This window comes from Cyprinodon variegatus, unplaced genomic scaffold, assembly GCF_000732505.1.
Source record: "Cyprinodon variegatus isolate N-32 unplaced genomic scaffold, C_variegatus-1.0 Scaffold411, whole genome shotgun sequence".
Taxonomy (NCBI): Eukaryota; Metazoa; Chordata; class Actinopteri; order Cyprinodontiformes; family Cyprinodontidae; genus Cyprinodon; species Cyprinodon variegatus.
The window spans coordinates 306,783-333,041 of NW_015150864.1; the positions used below are offsets into that span (position 1 = coordinate 306,783).

The 26,259-nt window shown below is 37.4% G+C and overlaps 2 protein-coding genes across 2 annotated transcripts in view; one reads left to right on the forward strand and one right to left on the reverse strand.

Moving 5' to 3' along the window:
* The window catches only part of LOC107093177 (CMP-N-acetylneuraminate-beta-galactosamide-alpha-2,3-sialyltransferase 2-like), a 24,243-nt gene extending 12,170 nt beyond the window's left edge, over nucleotides 1–12,073 (forward strand). Inside the window, exons 2-9 of the mRNA XM_015388043.1 lie at nucleotides 1,957–2,280; nucleotides 4,403–4,568; nucleotides 4,651–4,786; nucleotides 5,314–5,507; nucleotides 5,593–5,772; nucleotides 8,653–8,698; nucleotides 10,066–10,185; nucleotides 11,288–12,073. Coding sequence (XP_015243529.1) covers nucleotides 2,145–2,280; nucleotides 4,403–4,568; nucleotides 4,651–4,786; nucleotides 5,314–5,507; nucleotides 5,593–5,772; nucleotides 8,653–8,698; nucleotides 10,066–10,185; nucleotides 11,288–11,455 — 1,146 coding nt within the window. The 5' untranslated portion in view covers nucleotides 1,957–2,144 and the 3' untranslated portion in view covers nucleotides 11,456–12,073. The remainder of the gene's footprint in view (nucleotides 1–1,956; nucleotides 2,281–4,402; nucleotides 4,569–4,650; nucleotides 4,787–5,313; nucleotides 5,508–5,592; nucleotides 5,773–8,652; nucleotides 8,699–10,065; nucleotides 10,186–11,287) is intronic.
* Nucleotides 12,074–17,288: 5,215 nt separating this feature from the next.
* The window catches only part of LOC107093178 (arf-GAP with SH3 domain, ANK repeat and PH domain-containing protein 2-like), a 34,554-nt gene continuing 25,583 nt past the window's right edge, over nucleotides 17,289–26,259 (reverse strand). Inside the window, exons 23-30 of the mRNA XM_015388044.1 lie at nucleotides 25,807–25,914; nucleotides 24,836–25,124; nucleotides 24,082–24,249; nucleotides 23,953–24,013; nucleotides 22,773–22,816; nucleotides 19,750–19,904; nucleotides 19,476–19,601; nucleotides 17,289–17,636 (exon numbers count right to left, since the gene is read on the reverse strand). Of these exons, the coding sequence (XP_015243530.1) occupies nucleotides 17,562–17,636; nucleotides 19,476–19,601; nucleotides 19,750–19,904; nucleotides 22,773–22,816; nucleotides 23,953–24,013; nucleotides 24,082–24,249; nucleotides 24,836–25,124; nucleotides 25,807–25,914 (1,026 nt within the window). The 3' untranslated portion in view covers nucleotides 17,289–17,561. The remainder of the gene's footprint in view (nucleotides 17,637–19,475; nucleotides 19,602–19,749; nucleotides 19,905–22,772; nucleotides 22,817–23,952; nucleotides 24,014–24,081; nucleotides 24,250–24,835; nucleotides 25,125–25,806; nucleotides 25,915–26,259) is intronic.

Here is a 26,259-nt window from a genome sequence, read left to right on the forward strand (position 1 = left end):
GTCTTCTGCTTTTTTTTTTGAAGCAGGAACTACTTCAGTCATTTTTTTTTACCTATAAAACTCTAGCCTTACCAAGATGACATTTGGCCATTATTTGCCAACATAAATGTTATTCTAGGAGTTCAGCTTTTCATTATAGATCTTGATTATTGAACCATTTCTCAATCCTGGTCCCATCCGGTATGTTTCAGGGTGAATCTGCTGCTACATGCCTCATGTAAATCATTAAGGAAATAATTTAATGATTTAAATCAGATGCCCTGCATTCGACATATACAGTGGGCCCTGAGGACCAGAACTAAGAACCACTTGTTTAGCGATCTGCCCCTTCTAATTGGGGTGGAAATGGGACGTCTTAACTAACATGAATGTGCCTGCAGACGTGGTTGTGTGGTTCTGACTTGAAGCAACTATTCACTGTGAACTAAGGACAGAGATTGCTGTGGTTTAGGGTGGAGACTCTCTATAATTCAGTATCACTGTAGCTGCCTTTTTTTGTGAGTTAATTTGTCGCATTAATGTTGTTTACAACACGATTTCTAAACTTTTTGAACAAATGTCAGTCCTTCAGCGTTAAAGACCGAACTGTTAAGGGGGTTTGACTAAAAATATTCAAACTCTTTCATACATTAGAGAGTTGGACACACCGAAGGCAACAAAAGCAGAGAGGAAGCTTAAACAAATCCAGATCTTATTGGTATTCACAGACCAAGTTTGGAATGAACTATTTCTCCTGGAGAGGAGGGTGTTGTACAGGAGGAGAAGGAGGGGGAATGGGCTACTCCATTATTCTATAAAGATCAAAAAGTTCAGCCCTTCATCTCTTTTTTTTTTTTTTTTTATGAGTTCAAAATTAGGGAGAAACATTTGCAATGCTCATGTGATCAGGCCAATTTTTTAAGTGGATTTCTATTGGGTAAACTTTTTACACAGACTTATTATTCAAAACATCAGTATCACTTATATAATATCAACGTTTGTTTTGGGGACAGAGCAGTGTTCTAGTGATATGGGGGCCATTAGATACTTGCTTTGAGTACAACATTTAATTAGAAAAAGCATCATTCACATTATTGCCTCGTTACTATGTGCATGTGTTGTATTTTCAGTGCTTGTGGGTTGTGTCTCCATCATTAGATCAAGTTCTGCCCCTAGAAATCTCTAGTTTTTGGTTATGTGTTTATCCTGAAATCAGTTAAGTTTTTCTGACTACTCTTCTGCCTGACAGAGTTGGACAAATTCCTACTTTATTCTTCTTGCCTGTTAAGAGAAAATAAAATGTTCTGTTGAGTCACTGGTTCTTCAGTATTTTTGAATTCAACAAATTAAGAAATTTCAGGCTAAACCGATTAAAAGACTAATAATTATTTTTTTAAATAACATCTATTATTATAAACAAAATAATTTGCACAAAAGTACATTAAATTGGTCAATTCTTTTATAGAATTGAAATGTTTATAAAATGGGAATTGTTAGATTTGCTAAATTTGTTGAATACAGGGGAGGGGGAAAAGTACTTGTGGGACTCTTTCTGAATATATTCTGACACACAAACTGTTTATATGCTAAGTTATTGCAAAAAAACAAAGACACTTAACCGATAAGTTAACAACATTTAAATTGCACAATATATTGCAAATATATTGTAGATGAAATATGTGTGCTCTTTTAATTATTCCAAACTATTTAGAATGCAAGATGTAAATTTTGCAAAGAACTCACTTCCTGCATGCCATAAGCCTGTTTTATTGGGTCTCAATGCAGTAGATGGTCAGATATTACAGGTGAGTGCCATAGAGAGTGAAGTATTGCTCCTTTAACACTTTTATTACATGTGCATATACCCATGCTAAATATTTAAGTGATGAGTTGACGGCAGCACTCCAACAGCTAACCAAGTTTGTGCTCAACTTTTTCATTGTAATGTTTTTTGTGTTTTTCTGTCTGACACTACAGATCCTGTCCTCACTGGGAAGAAAGCAGCACTGGACTTGAGCTTAATGGAAACAAAACGGAGAGGAGCTGCAACTGTAAAGAGCAAAATGTCTAGATGACAACAGCTATGCTGACTTAGCTGATCAATTACTGGGTCGCTGACACTTCCTTCCCCCTGCTATCACTGACTCCCCCATCCCCGTCAAACCATGTTGGTTAGGAGAAAGCTCTGGGTGGTTGCAGCAACTGCTGCAGTTCTGCTTCTTATGCTCGCAAGCCAGAGCATCCAGATGAGACATTTACTGCCTCTCAACAGCAGGACCGAAGCCTCTAACAGGGGGACGGGTAAGAAGTTTGGAATGAAGAAGTCATCTCAGTGGTAAAGTTTACAATTTAGCAGTAGTTTAGGTGTTGAAAGGATTGAACCAGATTTTATCAGTTAACTTTGAGGTATTGCAGCGTTTAAAGAGTTGCTTTCGAAGGTCCCACCACAAAACACTTTCTGCTGGGCCTGTTATGCTGTCTTGCCACATCTAGTTCACACCTGCCTTCCAACCTCAGCTAAACACTAGGCGTGAAGTTGAGAGCAGCACTCCAATAAATTGTTATTATAGTAAATAGTTTTTTTTTGGGCTGGCATTAAACAGCAGCTGGGTTAATACCGCTATCAACTAAATCTTTTTATGCAGGCCGGCCGCCTGTCATTGGACATAAGTTCTTGACTCATTATGAATAGTCTATGTATATGCCCAAAATAAAAATAAAAAAATGCATAGGAAGTTCAGCATATGCTAGTGTTTTAGGAGATTCTTGGACGTCAGGAATACGCTGGCTAAATCGGCAAGATCTGACAGGGCCATCAGATATTAAAAGGATAGATTTAAATGGGTTGCTGAATTATTTGTTGGATTTTGATCTGAGATGATGGCATCACACAGTTGGTGCAGATTTTGTGGCTGAGAGAACACGAACATGAGTCTCCTGTTGCACCAAATCCTCAAAGTATTTTGATGCATTTAAACATAGTAGCCATTGAGGCTAGTAGAACTATGAACTCTGTGATTTTCAAGAATCAGGATCCCCATTATATATTTATTTTTAGTGGTGCATTATCCTAATAAAAATATCTATCATAAGATGGAGTCAAAAGTGATTAACATGGTTAGCGTTTAAAGACAGCCCTGCTGGTATAAATGAGAATTATGCAAAGAAAACACCCCCTGCAAGCAGACTAATAAATAGTTGATGCCAGCCAGGGTGGATCCATGCTTTCATGCGACGCCTCGAATTATTGATACCATCATAGTTTTGCGGTTGAATTCTAGACTCCTATCCTGATCTTAAGCGGCATTGCTGTTACTGTACCAGGTGCTGTAATTTCCTGTTGTAGCAAGTACTTATTTGACTGTTTCCTTTCTTGGCTCCGACAAATCTGCACATTCTCAGCCAGAGCATTTATATCAATACAACCGTATCTTCTCTTTTTGTACTATTTAACTCAAACCAAACAGATAGTTGTATGTAAAATAAAAAAATAATCCCAGTCGGTGTCACCTCTTTGTGAAAAAATCTGTGATTATTGACTGTTAGATTTGGGTTATCTCTGGTCTGTTTTAATATCTATGTGCCATAAATCAGCCATGAAAGTGTCTGTTTAGTCCAGATTTACTCATGGCAGGTCAGCATGCCACACTGTAAGGCGCCTGGAAGACGTTGGCGTTCCTCTGACATGCTGGTTTTGTTTTCCTGTGGGAAGATAATTCTCTTCTCTGTATAGATTGGCTGGCAGCTTCACATCTGCTGACCTCCATTCAGTGCTGAAGGTCGCTTTTATTTCTTGTTAATCTAGCTTTTTCTAGGGGCTCCTTCAGAGACAAGAAAATCAATTTAACTGCTATAAGACTGTCTAGATAAGAACAGGGAAGATTCTTATTAATAGATTCTAGCGAGAACTTGTTAAAAGTAAAATTTTGATGGATTATTACTGATCTCATTTGTCAGTTGAAGTCACTGATCAGCATGTCTTTATTTTCCATCCTCATCATTCTAATGCTTAGTTGGAACTTTAATAAATAGTTTTTCACCACATCTACACCCCTAAATACAGACTTGCTGCCTTGGAATTGACCGATTAGCTTTTTGTGCTGACGGCTAACTGAAGAGATGTGCCAAATAAAAATGCTGATGAGTGTGTAGGATTAATTTAGACCACTGGTGTTTTCCATGAAGAATCAAAGATCCACACTCGGGTCATGTAGCTCAGACTCTAATGAAGAGAACTATGCAAGACTTTATGCTGTGGTAAATAATTGATGCTTTTGTTTCAAAGGCTTTTAAAAAAAAAATGCTATATTAGTGCAATACATTAGAAGAAGATGGTTGGTGTTCAGCTGGTCGTTTCACAGAATTGTAAATCAAAGAGTTCTGTTGTAATTATTATAATTTTGAAATCGTGTTTGTTTTTCAGTGGTTGAGCCAACGGTTGCCCCTGCTGTACAGACTCCTCCCCCTCCTCCTGGTACCATCCGCTCTGAGAAGGATGGAGAAGAAGTAGAAGAGGAGGAGGAGGAAGAGGAAGAAGATGAGGAGGGGGAAGAAGAGGAAACGCCTGTAGAGGACTTTCAGTTCCCGAAGTAATACTGTTTAGACTATGTAGTCAGTATCCTATAATAATCTGTTATTCCTTGCATGATCCTCTGTGCCGTCCTCTTTCAGGCCATGCAGTTGCTCAGACTCCTGTGTTTCAGACCTCAGAGGGTCTGCATGGTTCAGCATGCGCTACGACCCCAACCAGGAACCTATCCTACGTGCCAAGAACAACTTTGACCCTGATGCACTCGCATGGTGGCAGGTGAGGAGAAATTGTACTTAAATCCATATTTACGTTACTGTTGAGCAAACTGCAGAATGGAATCACCATTTGCAGTTTTGAAAAGTCCTGGTTAATGTGGCTGATTCTAGGTTTTTAAGTCGATGGAGGGCAACAACTTTCTGATAAATCTAGGAGGAAGTTAACGCCTCAACTGAAACATTTCCGTGGAACAAATGTTTAAGAAAACGACAGGCTTCATAATGTTCTGCTACATCATCGATTCTGGTTTCCTGCTCTGAAGCTGTCTGCAGTGTGCACACACAGATAAATCTCTCCTTTTTTCTGCAGTTATAGATTAAGTCTTGCTGCAGACACCATTAGTAGATTAAAAGGAGGAGGGGTATCACCAAAGCTGCTAACATCATCATTCAGGTTTACAGAATGGAGTCTGTATTTTTTATATCTGTGTTATAATTAATACAGTTGTTTCTTGCAGCAGTCTGCAACTATTTTAATGCCTACAAATTAGTCCTGAATGATTTTCTACAGCTTTATATTTTCCACAGGGTCTTCAGCGGTCCGGAAATGACCAGACTTTAGAGGAAGTGATGGCAAAAATGTTTCAGGTCGTTTCCCCACCCACTGTGGAAACCAAACCAGTCCCCACACGTTGCCGTAAATGCGCAGTTGTCGGCAACTCTGGGAATCTACGAAGGTCCGGTCATGGCAAACTGATCAACTCACACAGCTTTATAATTCGGTACGTTTACAAACCCAAAGGTCAAACATGAGTGCAGATTAGGCCTCCAGGTCTCATCCTCCTTTTTGACCTTCTTCCTTATTAGAATGAACAAGGCAACGACTCGAGGGTTCGAGAACGATGTTGGTAATAGGACAACGCATCACTTCCTGTACCCAGAGAGTGCTGTGGATGTGGATCATGGAGTCAGCCTGGTCCTCCTACCATTCAAGCTGAGGGATCTGGAGTGGCTGACCAGCGCCTTGTCAACCGGCCATATCAAAATGTAAGACTGATAAATTATAAAGAAGCTGTAAATTGATTAATTACTTTATGTCAACCTTAACATTGACATCAGTTTATCCCAGTAAATAAGAATATATTTTAAAAAAAAAACATTTATTTTGATAAATCAGTTCAAAATATCAAACTCATAAATCAGTTATAAGCACCTTCAGATATAAGTTTAAGCTTTTATATCTGGTGGTTGTGATACATTTTGGTTTACAGCTAAAGTAATAAAAAAAGAACAGTTTCTTAGAAAATTAGAGCATGACTAAAGCCCTTTTTCCAGCCTCATACAGTGTTACTAGGCTTGGTCTCATTACTCATTACAGTACCTGTTGCCTTTTTATGAACATGATGACTACAGCTGTGTTTTTAAGCCCCGCCTCCATTGAGCAGTGTTCTGGCCTGGTCCGTCATTAAATGTTACTGTATGACGTTTACATATGAAAGGAATCTGTGCGAAATTGAAAAAAATAATAAACCTTATTGTTTGTGCAAGGAAGTCTTAATTATTTTAGTATTACAAAAAACCCCACTGGGATAATTATCCTGATCACAGGCCAGTCTGAACATGTTAAATAAGGTACAGCTTCCAGGAGCAAAGCATCAGTAATGATAAAGCCATCTGATCTGTTCCAAAGTTTGAACCGAAAGCTACAAATTTAGGAGTTATGTGGAGGTTTTTCCTCAGCCATGGGAAAGAAAAGGATGAGTTTCTTGGAAGTTCAAAACTGCAGAATTTTGGCCTGAGTATAATTAGTTTAATAGGATCCATACTGGATTATCACACTTGGTGCATTTTTGGGCTCTCTCTAGCATTTGATCCGATGCAGGTGGTCTGCTTGCTGGGCTCTGCCCGTTTCCTCCTCCTACTGTGGTCATATTTGTAAAATACATTTTGAAGCAATCACTTTTAGAAACAGTTATTGTTACTTTTAGGGAACCTTAGTGCCTGCTGAGGAGAAGAACAAAATAAGTCCATCCATTATGTCATAAATACATTTTGTTTACAAAGCAGGAGTGGAGTAGCCTCGTGAGACCATCCTGATCTCGCGAGCTTTCAAGATTTCACTCGCTAATCAGTCTGGAGACTCTCCGTTGAAGAAAATTTGGAGCCGTTCACTAAACGAACGTCCAATCAGCGTTGGCTTTGAGGCGGGTTGAGATGTGACGCAACGAGAAGCTCGACAGTTCAGTCTAAAGAACATGGCGGCTTCAGCCGATGAAACTAGCGTTAGCGTGGCTATTGAGCAAGTTTTATCGGAATTACACAGTATTTCTTCACTGAAAGAAGAGCAAAACACTGCTCTGGAGGCTTTTCTCAGAGGAAAAGATGTTTTTGCTCTTCTCCCGACTGGTTTCTGCAAGAGTAGCCTGGCTTGTGGTTTTGTTTTCGTCGCCGCTCTGTTAGTACGTCATATGCTTCGTTGATCTGATTGGTTAATTTGTCCCGTCTAAATTACTTAAACGGAAGGTTTCCAGATGAATATGCGGAGCAAATCCATCTGGCGGAGTCAGGTTAGGAGTGGAGTGGCCTGAAAAGAAACCCCGAAAAAGTAGCAAAATTTTCAAATGCATTCTAAATACTTGGATATTAAAATACTTTGAAGTATTTCTGTTCTATTTTCTCTACTACATCTTTATTTAACCTTCATTCAACTGGATAAAATCCATTGAGATCAAAACCTCTTTGTTTTTAACCCAAGGGTTTTATTACTTCCCGGGTCACCATGAAATGTATTCATTCTATAAAATGCATTGAGACAGTCTTCCGAACAATCAGCTTCTTTAACCAGGACTTTTGAGGCGTACCCTTCTAGTTGGCAGCTGGCAAGTGAGCCTGTGTTATTTAAGGCCATAAAGCCATTAAACAGGGCTATTCTCTCTTCTTTCATATTTACATTAAACACTTATTGTAGCTGATTGCACAGCTGTCTGTTTTAATCAACATCAGTAAGATGTGCAGTATATTGTGCAATGGCCATAATATTGCTTCAATAAACATAATTTTTAAAGGTCTTGCTCCTTTTGTTAGTCACTGTATTGCTTGGTGCTTTACTTTACTAGCTCTGTCTTCCTATCTGGTGTAAAAGTCTAGAATATCTCTGAAACATTATGCTTTCAGATGTTGTTGCTTTATCCAACTTCTTCAATTTTAATTAATTGTAACTGAGACAGCACCAATGAAAGATATTCCTCAAACACAGACTGGAGCTGCCCAATTTATCTCATTTAAATCCTTTTAGAGGCTTTCTTCTAAAAGAAGTCAGACTTTACATGATTTAAATGGCTAACTGATTAAATTTGCAGCGTAGTAGTTTTTTCTGGAGTTTTCTTTCAACCACACATATATTAGTGGAAATTAAAATATAAATATAATCCCTTTTATATTTGGATAAAATATCCTGTTGTTGCAAATAAACTTGTTTTGTACAGTAAGGTCTTTGTGTAGTTTGGGAGGTCTTTCTGGCAGAATGGATGGAGATCATTTAAACTGATTGGATTCCTGGCATGGAACCAACTTTTAACTATAATCCAGAAAAATCTGCTAGGCCTGAGGTCCAATCTAATATCCAATGGGGATTAAAGCAGAAGCTTGCTGGTTGCTACAAAACAGTACTTCATAAGCAATAATCACCCCAAGATGATTGAGGGTTTGTCATGTTGAGACTGGAAGGATTGGAAAAAATTCCCACTCATCTCTTTTACCAAAATTATTGTTTATTATAAACATTATTTGTTGGTTAATCCTTTCTGGAGAGAAAAAAAACAACATTTTAGTTCATCAGCTGAAGCCACAAGGAGATATATTTGATTTTAAACTGATGAATGGAAAATGTTAATCTCATTATTTTTTAAACCACTATTTGTTTTTTAGGACTTACATGAGGGTGAAAGACAGAGTGGTGGCTGATAAAGACAAGGTAAATAAGAACCTTCTTTCCTAAAAATCAATTTCCTTTTCTGCTTTTAGTCTGATTAACTGTGCAGGTTGACTTTTGAGCCCTTATTTTTTATTTTTATTTTTTACTTCAGTGGCTACTTGTTTGGGGGTCAGTTTCTGCCTTAAGTGTAGAGATCATAAAACAGGAGATGGACAGATGGATTGGAGCTTTCTCTGCAATGATTGTCCTGTTTACAGTGCTGTACACAGCTGAGCAAAAACCAAAAACTCCCACTTTATCAGTTCCTCTATGTTGCAACACTGATCTATGGTCTTAAGAAATAGATCATGTCCAAAAGAATGAGACCCTGAATAGAAGCTGTGAAATTTAGTTCCCTCTGTTGGGTGACAGGATGCTTTTCCATATCAAGAGTCAGTTAAAGGTATAGTCGAGGATTTTTGTGAATTTTTGAAAAGACCCGTTCTCTCCACTTAAAAGAAAAAAGAAAAATTACATGCACAACCCTGTACCTGAGAGGGAACGCCTATAAAACGCGTGCGAGAGCATGCACAAGCCCATTTCTTCTGATGCATGCTCGATTTCAAAATTTGCTGTTTGCATTACTCATACAAGCTTTCTTTCCAAAAGATTTGTAATTTTCCTCTATGTCACACTCACCACTAGGCACGTAGAACGGCCTTACATAAACATCTCACCAGAATGATTGACAATTAGGAGGATCACTTATTTTGATGATGCACCTGGAAAAAGAACATCCTCCACTATACCTTTAAGCTGGTTTGTTCATCTGCTTAGGAGCAACCTGGACTTTTCTCTTTTGAGGTTTTGTAGTGAGTGGAACCTGGAGAAGCTCCAGAACTCCTTGGAGGGACAATATGGTGTAATTCAATAAAGATAGTTTTAACTCCACAACTTAATAAAATTAGTCAAAAGATAAAAAAGATTGGTTGGTTATAATTACATGTCTCAAACTTCTTAAAGTCTGTTTTATTGTTTTATATTCTGGTTCAAGTCATTTATATCAGGCATCCCCAACCTGGGTCCTCGAGGCCCGCTGTCCTGCAGGTTTTAGAGGTTTCCTTGCTCCAGCACAGCTGATTTTAATTGAAAGTTGATTAACAGGTTTTTGGTCTACTGCAATCATTATAATCAGCTGTGTTAAAGCAGGGAAACCTCTAAAACCTGCAGGACAGTGGGCCTCGAGGACCCAGGTTGGGGATGCCTGATTTATATATCTCAGTTTGGAGTCTTTTACTTTTAGCTAACTTGAATAATTTTGTCTTCATCCTGCAGGGGGCAACATTGAAAAGGAAAACAATCTTATCTGCTTTTTTTTTGTTTATTCCAAGGTCGGATATAACTTTGGAAACTTTGTGTGTTAATAGGTTCTGGTGGTGAATCCAGTCTTCTTTAAGTACGTCCACGATCGTTGGACGGAGCTTCACGGTCGCTACCCGTCCACCGGCATGCTGGCCATCATCTTCGCTCTACACACCTGTGACCAAGTAGGCAGCAAATGTTTAAATTTTTATTGACAAAGACCAAAGTAATTCATTTAATTTTACTCATTATATATATGAACATAAACCAGTCAGTCAAACCAAAGTCCAAATCTGTAATAGCTGTGTTAGACTGAGAGCTCTGGCCGAATATTTCTTCAGATTATAAGGAGCGGAGAGATTTGGCAGACCTAGCATGCCAAAATGTTTTGTTAACCAAATTTACTGCTAACAAAGGTTCACCGCACTTCATCCTGACTATCACATTATAATAATAAATGTATTTATTTTAGTAACGTAGTTTGACAATTAAACACAGATATCGTTTTGATGTTTTACACATAACTATCTTTAAAGTGCTGATTTATATTTTTACAGGGCTAAAAACAGCTAAACGTTAATTCCACAGGGAATCTATATGCTATTGTCCACACATAGGAAAGGAAAACTTTGAAAGTGGCACAGGATAACATCTCTATGCCATGCTGCACTAATGTAGCAGTTTAAGCAAAAAAAAAACAACAACAATTGAATGCATATTCAATATCATACAACAATGGAGTAGCCTTTCAACATTTTTTAACAAGAATCCTTATTTAATTAATCTGACTCGGCTCTGATGTAGCAAACTTTCACTCGTATGACCTATCAACTATATCTGCTGTCGGCATCTTCCAAGATGTCCCTATTATGCACATAAACATAATTGGAAGCAACATCACCTTACTAGCTGACATATTAGCGTAAGAACAACTTCCCCCGATCGCAACACATTCATTAAAACTTTCCTCCATTACTGATCTGTGGTCAGTGCTGGATTCAAGCCTCTATTTCCTGTTTTCTACATCCATGCATAATGACGTAATGGACAATGACATAGGGCGCCTTTACGGCGCTTGTTTAATTTGCTTTAATCCAAATGGAAATGGAACATATTGGCATTTAATTTTTTTTTTTTACTTTTAAAAGTTAATTTAAAATTTGAACTTTTAGTTGAATGGAAACGCTACTAGTGAACTCTACCCTCTAAAAAAGGACTGAAACACATTTTTCAGCGCAAAGATTGTAGGTGATGAATGATAACTGAGTTTAATTTTTGTTTTTCCAGGTGTCTGTGTTTGGTTATGGTGCTGACAAGCAAGGGAACTGGCATCACTACTGGGAGGAGAACCGCTACGCCGGAGCCTTCAGGAAGACCGGTGTCCATAGTGCTGACTTTGAAACCGAGGTCATCCGTACCCTCGCTAAGGAAGGAAAGATCAAGCTCTACCTTTAACACTCGGCTTAAGACTGAAGGATCTGGTATTAAACAACCAAATATGAGCCGGAAATGGGCTGCAAGTTTTGTTTTTCTTTTTCTTCAATGGAGGGGTATTTAGACAGCAATCAAAGTGCGTCTTGATTCCTCTAATCACCACATTTGCCTTCAGTAGCTTCCCTTCGGATGCTATTTTTCTTATTTTCGGTCACCTGTGGTCACAGGTTAGAAATTAACTGGTTTAACACAACAGACCCACTGGGCAGCAATTGGATATATTTAGAGAGTCCTGCTGCTTCAAAGTTCAACCTAAACAATGAGCTTTTTATTTTTTTATTCCTTCACTGACTGTCCTGCTGTTGGTGACTGATGGGACTGACCACGTTTTGCTCTGAATAGGAATCAACCACCAAGGTTTTTCAATTTTTTTTATTTTCAAATGGATTCTGTGGACACTATAAGAGGGTAACTTTTTTATTTTAATTTGTTTTATATCTAAAGCACTTTGTAATGAAGGGGAAATGTTGGGGAAAAGCTCAAATAATTTTGTTTACCAACCAAACAGACAAATTGATTTTTTGGCAATCCTGGTTATGATGTGTAAAAGCCATGCATTAAAAGGAGTCTTTAATTAGAGTCACATGATTCTGACTTGAACATTGTAGAAAAATCCAACCGAGACATTTTCTATTTACTCTGTAAAAAAAAAAAAAAAAAAAAAAAAAAAAAAAAAAAGGGAAGAAAAAAAAAAAGGGAAAAAAACAACAACAAAGAAATCACTTCTTTCCATAATCCTCATTGGTAATGCAGCTGTTTGGTCCATAGTTTGAACAAACAGACAAAATGATCTTTGGCACAAAGGCGCTCTCATGACCGCTTATCTTCACCCATGTGTTATCTGTTTACGCTCTGTAGACTGACAGACTATGAAGAAAATCGATTTGGTTTCTAGTCATATGTTTTGCTGTAAAACCTCATGACGGTCTATTTTTAAACCAATGGCAGATGAGGACAGATAAGTTAGTGGGATGGTGTTTATAAAATGAAGGTTCCCAGGGTTTTTGGTGGGGAAGCAGGCCTCCAACATCATTCATCATTCACCATACTTAAGTTGGCATGAAGTGCGTTTCCTGATCTGCCCAAAGCGCTGTTTTCCAGTAAATCTTAAGCTTTTCTTATAGTTAAAAAGGATCTGAGGTTTGAAGACTTTCTAGCCGTAATATGAATCTCAAACCGACGAGCTTTGGAGGTCCTCTTTGCCTCCCCTGCCATCCTGCCTACTGTGTGGTTTCCCAGATAAATATTGGTCCTGATTCAACCAAGAGATCACAAGAATTGAGCCTTTCTGCAAACCTATATATATATATATATATATACACCAAATGATTTATAAAATCACATTAAAAGGCTTTGAATACATTTTTTCTGCAATTATTTTACATACAAAATGATTCTTGGATAATTTGATTACATAATGGGATTTTTTTTTCCACTTGATAAATGTTCTCGTTAAAGGTTGGATTTTATACACTTTTCAGTGCAGGATCGTGCAGCTGCCATAAAAGATTAATTTACTGTTATGATTTTTACTCTCCCATGGGTGCCAACAAATATGTCCCTCTATAAGGAAATATTTAGGGTTTTGTATTCTATTATAATCCCTTCATGATATCTTCCTGGCGCTTAAAACCGTCCTGCTCTATTCAAGCACGACAGGAAGGAGAACTGGAGATTCTTTATTTTGAAAGTCAGCTAGTGATAATTTTACCTTTGCTCAAAATGGCTTCCAGTAGTTTTATCAGTTTTAAATGGTTTAAAGGATAATTCACATCGATTTTACCTTCGGCAATGATTGCGCCGTAAAGTGATGTAAGTTAGCAAGTCTTCCACATGGTTACAATTATCAAATGTAATTCTACAAATACCGTTTCTTTAGATTAGGTCATGACAGTATTGTTCCTGTTCTGCATGGAATTAACAGATAGTTATATAAGCAGATCAGCAGCTCTGAGTGTGGAAACAAAGAAATGATTCATCTCCTGATCACACTTAGATTTAATAGAAGAAAATATAAAATAACTGAACAAGTGACATGACACAGTTGTAGTTTGCATGGATGACATGAAAAGGGAGAACAGCCAAAAAAGAAAAGAGGAAGGCACCGACCTTTTTAGGCAGCCATGACTGCTGCTGCACCTCCAGCTGCACTGTGAATCTACAAAAGGAAAATCTGATGCTGATTGTTAAGATCAACTGAATGTTTGTGATTTGGTTTACATTATTAGGATGTTTTAAAGCCCCCGCGTATCTGTTCTGTTTGTTTTTATCAAGCAATTAAAATGTACGTTTAATGTTTTAAAGGATGTAATAATCGGTTGCACATGCATGTTATGAAATAAAAATCTAGCTAAATTGTAGAATAGCCTTTTAACTCCAAGGGTTAATGGAAAAATGCATATATATATTTTATACATTTGTTTTTTTATATATATATATATATATATATATATATACATAATACAGAAATTTTTAGAAGTTTTAAAAGGTAAACTAAATATACCTAATCTTTGTTACTAATGAATCTAGTAAAATAATTTGTGAAATTGGACAATTACGCCCTAACTCGACTGTGTTAGACTCCACTTGAGTGTAATTTAGGTTTGGGAATGTTTACATCTATTGTTTTGCTGTTGCCTTAATGATTTAAATCATGAACCACTGTGAGAAACTGCCCTGAGACGAATGCTGTCTGAGATGAGCTTCACATCAAAAATGTTCATCCAGAGAAAATGACCACTTTCATTGCATACTTTAAAAATGTTGAAAGTTTACCCAAAGAGACGCCTGCTGGTCGTTAGATGTCAATCACTTCGTCTTTACACTTTAAAAAAAAACTGCTCCTTTTATTTGGATTATTTTTAATGAAGCAGAAGAATTCAAGATGCTGGATATTAATCTGTAATCTGTTGCTCAGTTACTTTTACCAACTCTTTCCTTTTCATTCTGTTCTTGTATCCCGTCTGCAGCGTTGCCTGAAGTCCTTAGTTTAATATGAGACATCTGCTGGTTGTTTGAACCGTTTTCCTTTACATCAACATTTTGCTTTGTCACAGAAAAGTGCTGCCAATAAAATGGTAAATGATCCTTTCTGGCGATTTTCAGAGACTTTGTAATGTTTAGTCTGGCATAAACAGATAAACTTATGTTTATTTTTTCTGACTATAAAACCAAATCTGTGCTGCTCAGACTGTTCATTTTGGTAGTGAGGAGTTTATTTAAACCACGGTAAATGAAGGTGTTTAAAATCGTTCATTATCTTTTTTTTTTTTTTTATTTCCTCTTTCATAAAAGTCCAAATGTCATGAACAGATTAAATCCAAAGCACTGGATGTGTGTTCAGCTTTAATTAGGCTCGTTTTGCTCAGACTGAAGTGGTTGTAGGGTTAAGTTTCCATTCCTACACCAGTTTACAATCAGCATGATGCTCATGCTAAAATGACAGGAGCCCTGTGAGTTCAGCTAAAAGTGCAGAAACATGTATCCACCACTATTCCTATGAATGAAATAAAGGCAAGTGAAACCAAAAAGAGTGGGATTGTTTCCTTTAAATTAATGGGTAAGTTTTTCTAATGTGTTTTCCAATAATTGTTGTTGAAAGTCTTTTTTGTATAATTTCATTATGTTTCACTAAAAATAAAATATCATATTGAGATGGATTAGCATAATCTAAGAACCCAAACTCTTTTTGTAAATCTTTATTGGTAAATTATTAGACATTCATTGGAAAACATTAGATTTTAAACTTCAATAACCCTTTTTTTCAATGCAAACAAAAAAGCAGCGTGTAAAAAGTCACATTTAACTTTAGGTTTTCTATCTGGTGAATTTCCTAAAATATGTTTTAATACTTCCCACTTTTGAAGTTTTTTGTTTTCATTTTATCAAGCCAGTCTGCACCCTTGTATTGCTTCTTACAACCCTTCAACACAATTGACGCTTCAGGTAATTATGTTTAAAAAACCTTCATATAATCCATAATCTATCACTGCTTAAAAAAAAAAAAGGAAAAAATTTCAACAGCTTTGAACAATTTATTCAGCTAGGAAATATGATTGTAACAATTATTCTTTACAAATCACCAGAAGAAAAGGTAGAATGGTGTCATCCAATTGGTTGTTTTGGCAGCATGGCAGAAGAAAAAAAAAACTGATCATAGCAAAAATAAACGTGTACAGTTTGCTAAAGATTTCTTAAGTGTTTTCTGAAATGTTCTTTGGTCAGATAAGACTAAGACTGAGCTTTTGGCAGAAGAACCTGGCATTAAACCGACAGCTAATGGATAGAAAAGTACTTGTATGATGTATAATCCAATTTTAGGAGGGAAATAGAAGCTGCCATTTGAATGTCAATGCGACTTTTTGACAAAAATATAAAGTCGGCCAAAAGAAAGTATGTGTATCACTAAATACATCTATAGTCATGGTCAAGTATGGTGGAGGAACAGTGATGCTGTGGGCCTGTATCTCTTTCAAAGAACCAGGGACTTTATTAGAATACCTCAGATTATTAACTCTAAGATATTAACATTTTAAATTAAAACATCTGCCAGACAATTTCAGCCTTAGTAACCTACAGAAAACTTCAGCAAAAACCAAAGTGCAGGAGATCCTTTGTTCTGCATGCTCCAACACTGGTGGCTGTTATAAACAATTAAAAAGTGGACCAAAGAGAGTTCATTAATAGTTTAATGATGGCAGACATTTTTTACTTCAATTGTTAAAAAGCTAAAAGCTTCTGAAAATGCTGCTCTTTAAAGTGTCTCAAACCTCAATCAATTAAAGCGTATTAAAATGTATAATGTTCAGTCACATGTTTAAGATCATAAATGCTGTGAGCAGACCATGCTAGTAAGCATGATCAGAGGGACCCTATATTCAGGTATGCACCACTTCTTATTAAACAGATGCTCTGGACGCTGTAACACAGTTGGTCTATGATGGTCAGTTTCTTTTACAATAGTTTCTTATAGGCAATTGTTTAACAAAATAAAGAATTCAGTGAAAGTGGGGAACATCTATGCAATGCTTTTACATTTTAACCCTCTTTAAATAAGCTGCTGAAAGAGCAAGTCTTTTGAAAAATAAATAAAACATCAAAACATTCACTTACTGTGTGCTTAAATACCAACAATGTTTGTTTGGTTTTACAATTATTATTTTTTTCATATTTTACATCTATCAGATTTTAACTGAGACTTGACTTACTTAAGCTAATTACTTTTTTTGTAAAAATAACTTTCCTTGAAAAATCAATCTTCTCATCATTCAGAGGTGATTCTTTAAACATCTTAGTGCTGATTTGATAATGTGTCTATAGGGAAAATATTTTGCTTGAGGAAAAAAAATAATTTTTTGTTGTTTTTCTTAACCTAAATGCTGAGTTTTATACTTAAAAAGTCGGCAGCTTGTGCCGGTTTCTGCTGAGTAAAGTGTTAGTAACTTGGAACATAGAGGCAGCTGAAAGCATCACGTTCTTCACATTTCAGGCTCCTTCCTCTCTCAAGTCTTTTAATAAACCTGTGAATAAAGGAAGCGTAGTCCCTCTTTTATTTTCTTTTTTTTTTTTGTGCCCGTTATATCCAGATAACTGGCTTCAGCTAAATTTAGCTTTGGTCCAGGAATGCTTTCAGGAAGAGGAGTTTGTAGCGTGGCAGCTTTGGCTGGTGTCTTGCAGACGTCGCCACAGAATTCCAAAAAGATAAATACATTTAAATAATAAAATAAAGGAAGCAGTTTAGCTTATCTTAAATATAATAGTCCAGTGGAAGGATGTGACTCGCTTTGGAAATTCGCAGCTGATCTCCATCTGCTTGGTGATTCTTCCTTTAGTTGTATAAATAAATTAAGCAGTATTATGTCAATGTTTTCCATCACGTGTTAATGGTAAATCCAGACCTGAGGTTCTTAAGGTTTGCTGGACGAAGACCTGAAGACATCTGAGCCCAAAGTCTGACCTGATCCAGTAATTATCAGGCTTTATCATCTGGTCTTCCTCCTCTGAGGACCCAGTTTATTCCATGGTCATCTGGATGTGTGCGAGCCTCAGGATCTGGACCAGGTTTACGTCAATCAGAGAGAAGCTGGACGAAGGAGGCTGGAAACAAACCTCTCTGGTCTGGTTCATCTTCTATATAACCGTGCTGCACACAGAATAAATACAGTTATTGCAAGAGAAATCTTTTCATTTTCTACATTTGTCATAGAGAAGTTAGTGCATGGATCTAAGTTTTTTTGCCAAGTTCGAATTCAGCAGTTGCGTCCTCCAAAGTCCAGATTTGTCGGCCGATTACGTCAGAGCGTGGCACAGAGGCCTGTTCGGACTGGAAGACTACACATTATGCAGCTGACAAATGCAGCCTTCTTTTTGCCCGTTTTGAATGACAGGTCCGGTGTGTCCTAAGTAGCCTTGGGTATCCCATGATTCATCGAGGCCAAGCAAGCCGGCTGCTTCATGCTCAGAGAAAATAGGTAAATGGCGCCTAATAGTGGTAAATATTGTAAGTGCAGTTTAATGTACCGTAAATCCTCTAATATTGGCCTGTATTCCATTAGTGGTCGGGTCTCTAATAATGGCCTGTCTCGCTGTTGGTGGAGGTAAATAATGGCCGGACTCTTATACAGGCCGGGGCTATAATTAGAACCTATGATGCTCCTGGGCAGTCCTCAACAACTTGTGATAGTAACATACAGGTACCACAGGGGGACAATGTTTGTTAACGAATCCAAGCCATTAGAATGGGAAGTCCCATCCTTACACAGAGATTGTAGTGGCCTTACATAATCGTTCTGATGTGAAAGACAAATGTCATTACCAGTAGGTCTGGTGGTAACCAGGCAGCGTTAAAATGACAGAATTTTGTTTGCCTTCGTTGTTCTGAATTTCCCTTGAAATATATGATACTGGTAGCCTACTTCCACTTAGCCTGCCTGAAATAAAATTTAGCTGTGATGGCAGAACAGTTTCCATTAATTTTTTTTTAAACTTTGTTTCGCAAGTCAGTTTGGCCAAGATTCCATTCTGTGTCTTTTATTTTTGTATTGCCGTACAGAAAATTTGCAGCTGCTGGAAGATGTCTGAATAATGTTCTGTATACTGTTATGGTAACTGTACATTTTCAATAAATGAATTTTTTTTTTATACATTCCACTGGTAGTCTGTTTTGATGAAATAGAAATAGAGGCCTGCCTCTTATTCTGGCCTCCTTCCAATAATGGCCTGGACCAAGATGTACCTAAGTGAAATAAAGGCCCCGTCCTATATTAGAGGATTCACGGTAATACAAGTATGTGAATAGTTCCATCTGCAATTAATGCAAATATTTGTTTTAAATGGTTATTGAATTAGATAAGTGGTACAGTATGTAATAAGTTTATTGAAAGACGTGCAGGTGACGCAGTGGTTAGCTTGCACGGGCCATGTACGGAGGCCTTAGTCCTCGACCCGGCTGACCTGGGTTCGAATCTGACCTGTTGCCGCATGTCTCTCCCCCTCTCATACCCCCTTTCCTGTCAGCCTACTTTCGAAATAACGAGCCACTATTGCCGCAAAAACACCCCCAAAAAAACATTTCATTGTAAGGTTTTATCTATCCCTGTGCATAGGGTTTGGTTGACATTTAAACACAGATTCCAAAAAAACTGCAGTGTGGGGACAATATATACGATATTCGTGATGACGGCACTGCTGCTGAAGCACCTAGAAAATGTTACTAGCACCCAAAACATGTAAACTGTCACGGGTTCTAGACGACTCAGCGTACGTGCGGTGAAAGCAAGAGAAGGCTGGACCTGTTTGAATCCATAGCCAAAACTCTTCCAGCCTCCTTATTTTCACAGACCTCCAAGGACCCAGTCCACCTAGACTGGGTCCTTGGAGGACGCAGCCTTTGAAATCGAAAAAACCCAATGACAGACTGTGAGAGTTCCCTAATCCTGTCAGTTTGGATCGACCAATCAGAACAGAGAATGCTGATACTCACCCACCAATCACTGTCCTCTTGCCCAAGAACCACCAACACCTGACCCTCTGAGAAGCTCAGTTCATCATGGTGGTCTGCTTCACAGTCATACAGAGCCTGAGCTCGCCGACTGGTTGCTCCGCGCGGCTGATGGACAACAAAAAAACGGATCAAAAGTCAGCATCAACATGCGTCAGGCATGTAGCCAGAAGTACAATAAATATGTGAAACAGTTTAACTGTTTGGATCAAACACAAAAAGAACAAGCTCACTCCATGAAACAAATGGATCTCACCAGTGATCTGCGAGGAAGCGGTTGAGGGGTGGGGCCTCTGCCGTCGCTCTCAAAGCTCTGAGAGCGCTGGCTGATCGGGGACCCATTCAGGGCAGCTTTACTGGCCGGGTAGAGGAAATGGGAGGAGCTACCTTCACTTTCTGTCCGTCGAAAACCTACAAGAGAAAGTAATTTAAGAATGCCAAGTTATTCTAAAGAGTGTTTTATTTTACATATTGAATTAATCTGCTGCTGCTTTCTTAATAGGAAAAAAACATAAGATGGTGTTGAGTTTTACAATGAAAGTAATTGTACAAGGTTGGATAAATTGCATTTTAATATGAACTACATTTTGGAACTAAACTGAAAGAATCCTAAATTGAGTTATTAAATGTTTATACATTCACAGGTGTCCAAACAGGCCAAGGATGAGAAACACAAGGAAGAAAGCACATCACTGTTTCTTTCTTTAGTCAAAGCTCTACGTCAAGCTTTAAAATGCTGGGTTACCTTTAGAAAGAGATTTTGAGCTCAGTGCCAGACAAGGTTTAATTTAGTTTTTAATCATTTTGTCAGGTAGTGTAGTTTTAGTTTAGTTTTTATTAGTTTCCATTATAGTTTTAGTCTTCTATGTAATATGACTTACTTACCAAATGACCTGCCTGCCATACCTGCCATCTGCTGGTTTAATGTGGAAGAGCGGAAAAAACTGAAAAAGCAACCAGAAACTAGACCTGATATTAATGCTTTATGATTAAAAACACATACAAAACACCCTATCTTACAGTTTAAGTTTGTTTTAACTTGTTTTTTGACCTTTTATTTTTCTTATTTCAGTTAATGAAATTCTTAATAAAATTCTAGTTTTTCTCATTTTGTTGGTTTTAGTTAAGAATAATGACTTCGGTGTGACATTCTTTACAGTCTGGATATACTCACTGTTTTACATCATTGCTTAGATACAAATGATGAAATACTGAAAACCTTTCAGACAAGATAGGAATATCTGGTGAGAAAAAACAACTACCCTGGAAATACCCAGGGCCGAAAACAGTTGCAGTCTTGAAATTATGGAACCCACAATTTAAAAAAAAAAAGGGGGAAAGGACAGAAATGTTCATGCCTCAATGGTTAAAGATAGCTTGAGGAGGCAGTCAGCAGCCAGACCACTGAGGCATCTGCAGTTTGTGAGCATACAGAAAATGCTTTCAATATCATGAATGCATCAGTTTCTGTCTGCAGGTTGTTCCACAGACAAATCAGTGCGCTGACCACAGAGGTTATTTAAATTCCAGCCCAGGGCATAGGTTTGTAAAGTTTCCAAGTTCTCAGACTGTTTCTATCTGTCCTCTTCAATTGATACAAAGCCAAACAAATCTTCACTTAGGTCAAGCTGTTTCCACTTCCATGTATTAATGGCCAGGTTCAACTTCAATCGATTGCTCTTTGCAAGATTCGGTTCTGTTCTTGGTTTCGGTTTGGTGCTGTATTTTTCATACTTCTATATTTCTGAAAAGGAAATTAATCTAGAGATTGACAAGCTAGAATGATGACACTCATACTGCATGGATGGATCCTTTCCAAAGAGAAAGATGCTTTTTATTTTTTTTTTTACTTTTCTTCTTTTTTCCAGCTTTGTTTTTTAACTTAGCTGATATGTTGTGTTATACTAGGACAGGATGTGTGTGTGCATGTGTCTGTGTCTTCTTACAAGTTAGTTTTTATGTGCTGAGGAGAAAAGGGAATTGTCTAGTTATACATACATTATAAATGGCAATAATACAATTATATTGTTAGATAATATTATGTAAGTAGATAATGGGATGTTTATCTCACTTTTATACAGAAACGGATCAGTGCCATTAAAAAGGTTACAATAAAAGCCAATGAATTCTGACTGCTCTCAGAATTAAAAATCGAATTAAGTAGAACTCTATCGCTAAAGCCCAGGATTATCACTTTAACGAATTAGGAATATTACAAGTAGGCATAATTCTATGATATTAATTCTGAGATTAAAGTCAGAAGTCTGATTAAAGTCTTGTTTTGTTCTTGCTTTTTAATGGCCCTTATCCTCTTCTGTACTGTAAGTATATATTATATAGCATTCTCTGGGATGTGGTATGGAATAATATTTTTCCTTGGCCTATTTGTGAGATAAAATGTTTGCCTGTTTGAATAGGAGTAATGATAGAGACATCCTGTCTTTCACTATGCTGTACTGTTTAGGGGGACAGAAATCAGATGCCTCCCTACTCTAGACAAGGGTGTAGGGAAGGTCATGATAGATAATGAGTTCACAAAGCCTCCTTCATGTCGTGGTTAAAATTTATGTCTTTGATGAACTGAAGACCCAATGTTCGTGTGTGAAAATTCTCTTTATGCCCTTCCCACCCCTATGCAGGGGTGGGAAGCTACCTCACCAGAGCCACACTAACAGTTCAGCTGTTTATGTCGTTCTCCTCTGCAGAGTAAAATAAAACCTTTTCTTCCTTGTGTATTGCCTCTTACTGCTCATTTTTAATTCACATTGGTTTTCCAAAAATGGTCTCTGAACCCTAGTTTTCTCAAAGGCAAAGTTTTAATAAGGAATAAATTTAATGACAATAAAAAAAATGTTTGGCTCAGAACTTATTCAGTTCTTCCTGTCATTAAAAGTCTACTGTATTTTAATGTAGCTCTTTTTGAATCTTCGATGTCTGCATAGAAGGCCTATGAGGCAAGTAAAAAATTGTTATATTGTCAAATACTCATAAAACTGTTAAATTATTTTAATATAATGTTATTAGGGTTTTGCAACAATACCCTAATAATGTTGAAACTGGACCTGGACCCCTTTGCATTCAGATGCAAACTGGCTTTTCTTTAATAGGTCTTAAATAGTTTTGACTATTAATAAATAGATGTAAGTAATTCTTTTTTCTTTTTTTTAAATGGTTTGTTTATTTTAAATGGTGGTCCTCCCACCGGGGAAAATGTTAAAAACAACAGTTAAACCTGGCAGAGCAAAGAGTCTAGTGGATGCCTCTGAACAGAAAAAGTACCTCTGTCTGGTCGTTCCGTCAGCGAGCTGAGAGGAGAGGATGGACTGGAGAGAGAGAGAGAGAGACAAGAGATGATTTACATGTGTTGTTATCCTTTAGATCAGTTTTGTTGCTGTAGATTCTCAGTCATCCAGGATGTAGTAAAGCCAAAGAAATGTTTAAAAAACAAAGCAGTTCAGCAGCCTCTGTTCTTGTAGTTGAAAACTGCTCTTCATCCAAGGTGCATCAGGCTCAGTGCTAAACTGAGTGATTTTAAAAGCAAAAATCTGAAGTCTGATGTAGTTTTTCTCATTTCATTTAGCCTTTAGCAAAAAGTAGTAAAAAAGTTATTTTTTTAAAGCACACTTAGGCTGGAACAAGTATAGGAAAAAGTATTACAGACCATGTACAGTAATTATAGTGAACTTGAACGGATACCAATTTATTGCTTCTGGGGACTAAATTAGCAGTTCTAAAGAACTCAAATTTTTGATAAATTTTGGCTCCAGTGGACAAAAGCCTGGTAAAATCCTGATCTCCCAGTCGCCTGCAGTTGGATTGAACTACATTTCTGTTTCCAGTGGCTGTTTGAAGGGTGAATAGTGAAGAGGAAATACATCTAACTGTGGCAAAACAATGTCATATGACGATGCAGAAAATAAGAAACACTTTTGTACGGTACTCCTGCCCGACCCGTCAGTGACTGATGTTCTGACAGGTGAAACAGATAAATATATGTTATCTTTGATCATTTAACAATAAACACAAGTATAGATCAAGCAGGAAGGTGACGCATTGCCTAAATATTCACCCTGCACAGTTTACACAAATATACAGTTCCTCATGGAAATGAAGTCTGCCTGCCGACATTTTATTTATAGTTTAGTGATAGCTTTAACAGGCTATTCAGGAGAATGACTGAACATTTCGAACTACAAGGACTAAAGCTCATTTTGTTTTTTAACCATGGTTGGATTTTACTTGTAACCAGTAGAGGGCAGTATAATTTACATGGAGAAGCTCATCGATTCTCCAACACTGACTGCAATAATAATCAACAAGAATCATCTGTATGCAAAGTTTCTATTTAAACATTATATATATTAATAAAAGAACAAAACTACATATTCCTACATACTTCTACTACTACATACTTTCTGTTTGTGTTAAAATACAGTGTAATTATAACTGAATTACTTACACACACTTCTTAAAGGAGGAGTCTTGGCTGTAAATCCGGGGACTGGTTGGCAACCCATGATCTGTAAACACACTGAGTTAATGACAGAGTTCCTCTGACACACTAACTGTGGGCTGCCTCTGATATTACCCTGCTTATTAGACTCAGAGCAGGTCCTCTTGTGCCTGGCAGCGATGGGAGGGGGAGGCGGCGTCTTTCTGTTTCCTGACATGGGGAAGAAAACCTCCCCCTCTTCCTCCTCTTCATCCCTGAGTCCATCGCCCCCAGTCGGGGGAGGAGGAGGAGGAACACAAGGGGCTAAAAGATAAAGAGATATTTAGGATTAAACAGAAAGTTTAGCTTTTTCTCTGTTCAAATTCACCAGAATGAAATTAGTTGCAGAGCAGCTAAGATGTTATCTATTTGTGCCAACATTGCTAACACAGCATCCGATAAGCAGAGGAGGATTGCCTTTTGTTTGGTTTTGTTTTTGTAATTGGACAATCATTAATGCAACAATGAATGCATCAACAACAGAGCAGGCATTGTCCTCTCAACATAATTAACTGGTAACCTTGAGTTGAAGCTGAGATTAACATTTTTTTTCTGAAAGTAATTTTCAAGATGACGCTCTTCCAAACACGTTTCCGCTGCTGAAAAGCTCACATGGAAAGCTCAGTGTGAAATGTGTGAACTCAGTTAATTAGAGAACAAAATGCTTGGGAAATTTACGCATGAGAGTTTTTCTCCACATATTATTGGAGCTGTAAGTGTTTCTGTTGGAAGCAAACAAATAAAAAAAAAATGTTTTGTTTTTTTTGTAGAAATGAACTAAAAATAGGTCCAACTCAATATCTGTTGTATTCAGAGATATTAATATGATACAACTTGAATGTGAACTCACCTTTGACCCGTGGCGGCAGAGGGGGTGCGGGGGAGGATGGAGGGGGAGGAGGAGGGCTGGGGGCAGAACCGGTGGGACGGCTGTGCAGGTCCATGGCCATTGCCAATCTCCTTCCGACGCTGAGGAGACCTCCTCCTTGTCCTCCAGATGAGGGGAGGACAACAGAGCAGGAGGAGGAGGAGGAGTTGGAGGACTGACTCAAGTTGAAAGGACGGCAAGAGAAGGAGAACGAGGGGGTGAAAACTGAGGATGACGAAGACGAGGAGCGCTCCTTCTTTACTGGACCATTCTGAAACAAGAGAAGCACAGAAAGATAAACAACAATTAAAATAGCTGGCAGGAGTCGAATATAATAGAAAAAAGTAGAATATAATAGAACAGAAAAGAGTAGAGTAGAATGGAATAGAATAGAACAGAAAAGAATACAATAGAACAGAAAAGAGTACAATAGAATAGAATAGAACAGAAAAAAATAGAATAGAACATAAAAGAATAGAATAGAACAGAACAGGAAAGAGTAGAATAGAATAGAATAGAATAGAATAGAATAGAATAGAATAGAATAGAATAGAATAGAATAGAATAGGAAAGAAAAGAATAGAATACAACAGAAAAAATAGAATAGAACATAAAAGAATAGAATAGAACAGAACAGGAAAGAGTAGAATAGAATAGAATAGAAAAAAGTAGAATAGAATAGAACAGGAAAGAGTAGAAGAGAATAGAACAGAAAAGAAAAGAATAGAATACAACAGAAAAAAGAATAAAATAAAATAGAACAGAAAAGAGTAGAATAGAATAGAACAGAAAAGAGTTCAATAGAATAGAATAGAACAGAAAAGAATAGAACCGAACAGAAAATAATAGAACAGAACATAAAAGAGTAGAATAGAAGAGAATTGAATACAAAAGAAAAGACTAGAATAGAATAGAACAGAATAGAGTTGAATAGAAGGCCAAGTCATGGTTACCCTGTCATCAAAGTCATCATCACTGTCATACAAATCATCATGGCGAAGCCTCCACTCATACTCTACATGGACATGATGGTCAAACTGGTTGGACTGGGCCTGCTGCAGCTGCAATCACATATCAGACATTGATTAGGGGAAACCTTGAAACAGCCAGCCTGTCCAAGTGAAAAGAATCAATGCTTCATTCAAGATCTAAAATGCTTTCGGGTTGTTTTTTTTGTTTTTTTGGGGGGCTGATTGCAGATTGGTAGATTTTTTTTTGTCATGATTAGGATTACATAACTGCCTGAAATCTATGTCCACTATGGCCTCAAATTGCTTTGCTCTTAACTCGCAGTTTGTATATTGGTTTTATATGTTGGTTAGAGTTTCTAATTATGAATAGAATTACAAAGAAAAAACAGACAATTTAAACTTTGATTAAAAGGAATAAATCGAAGAAATACTCCA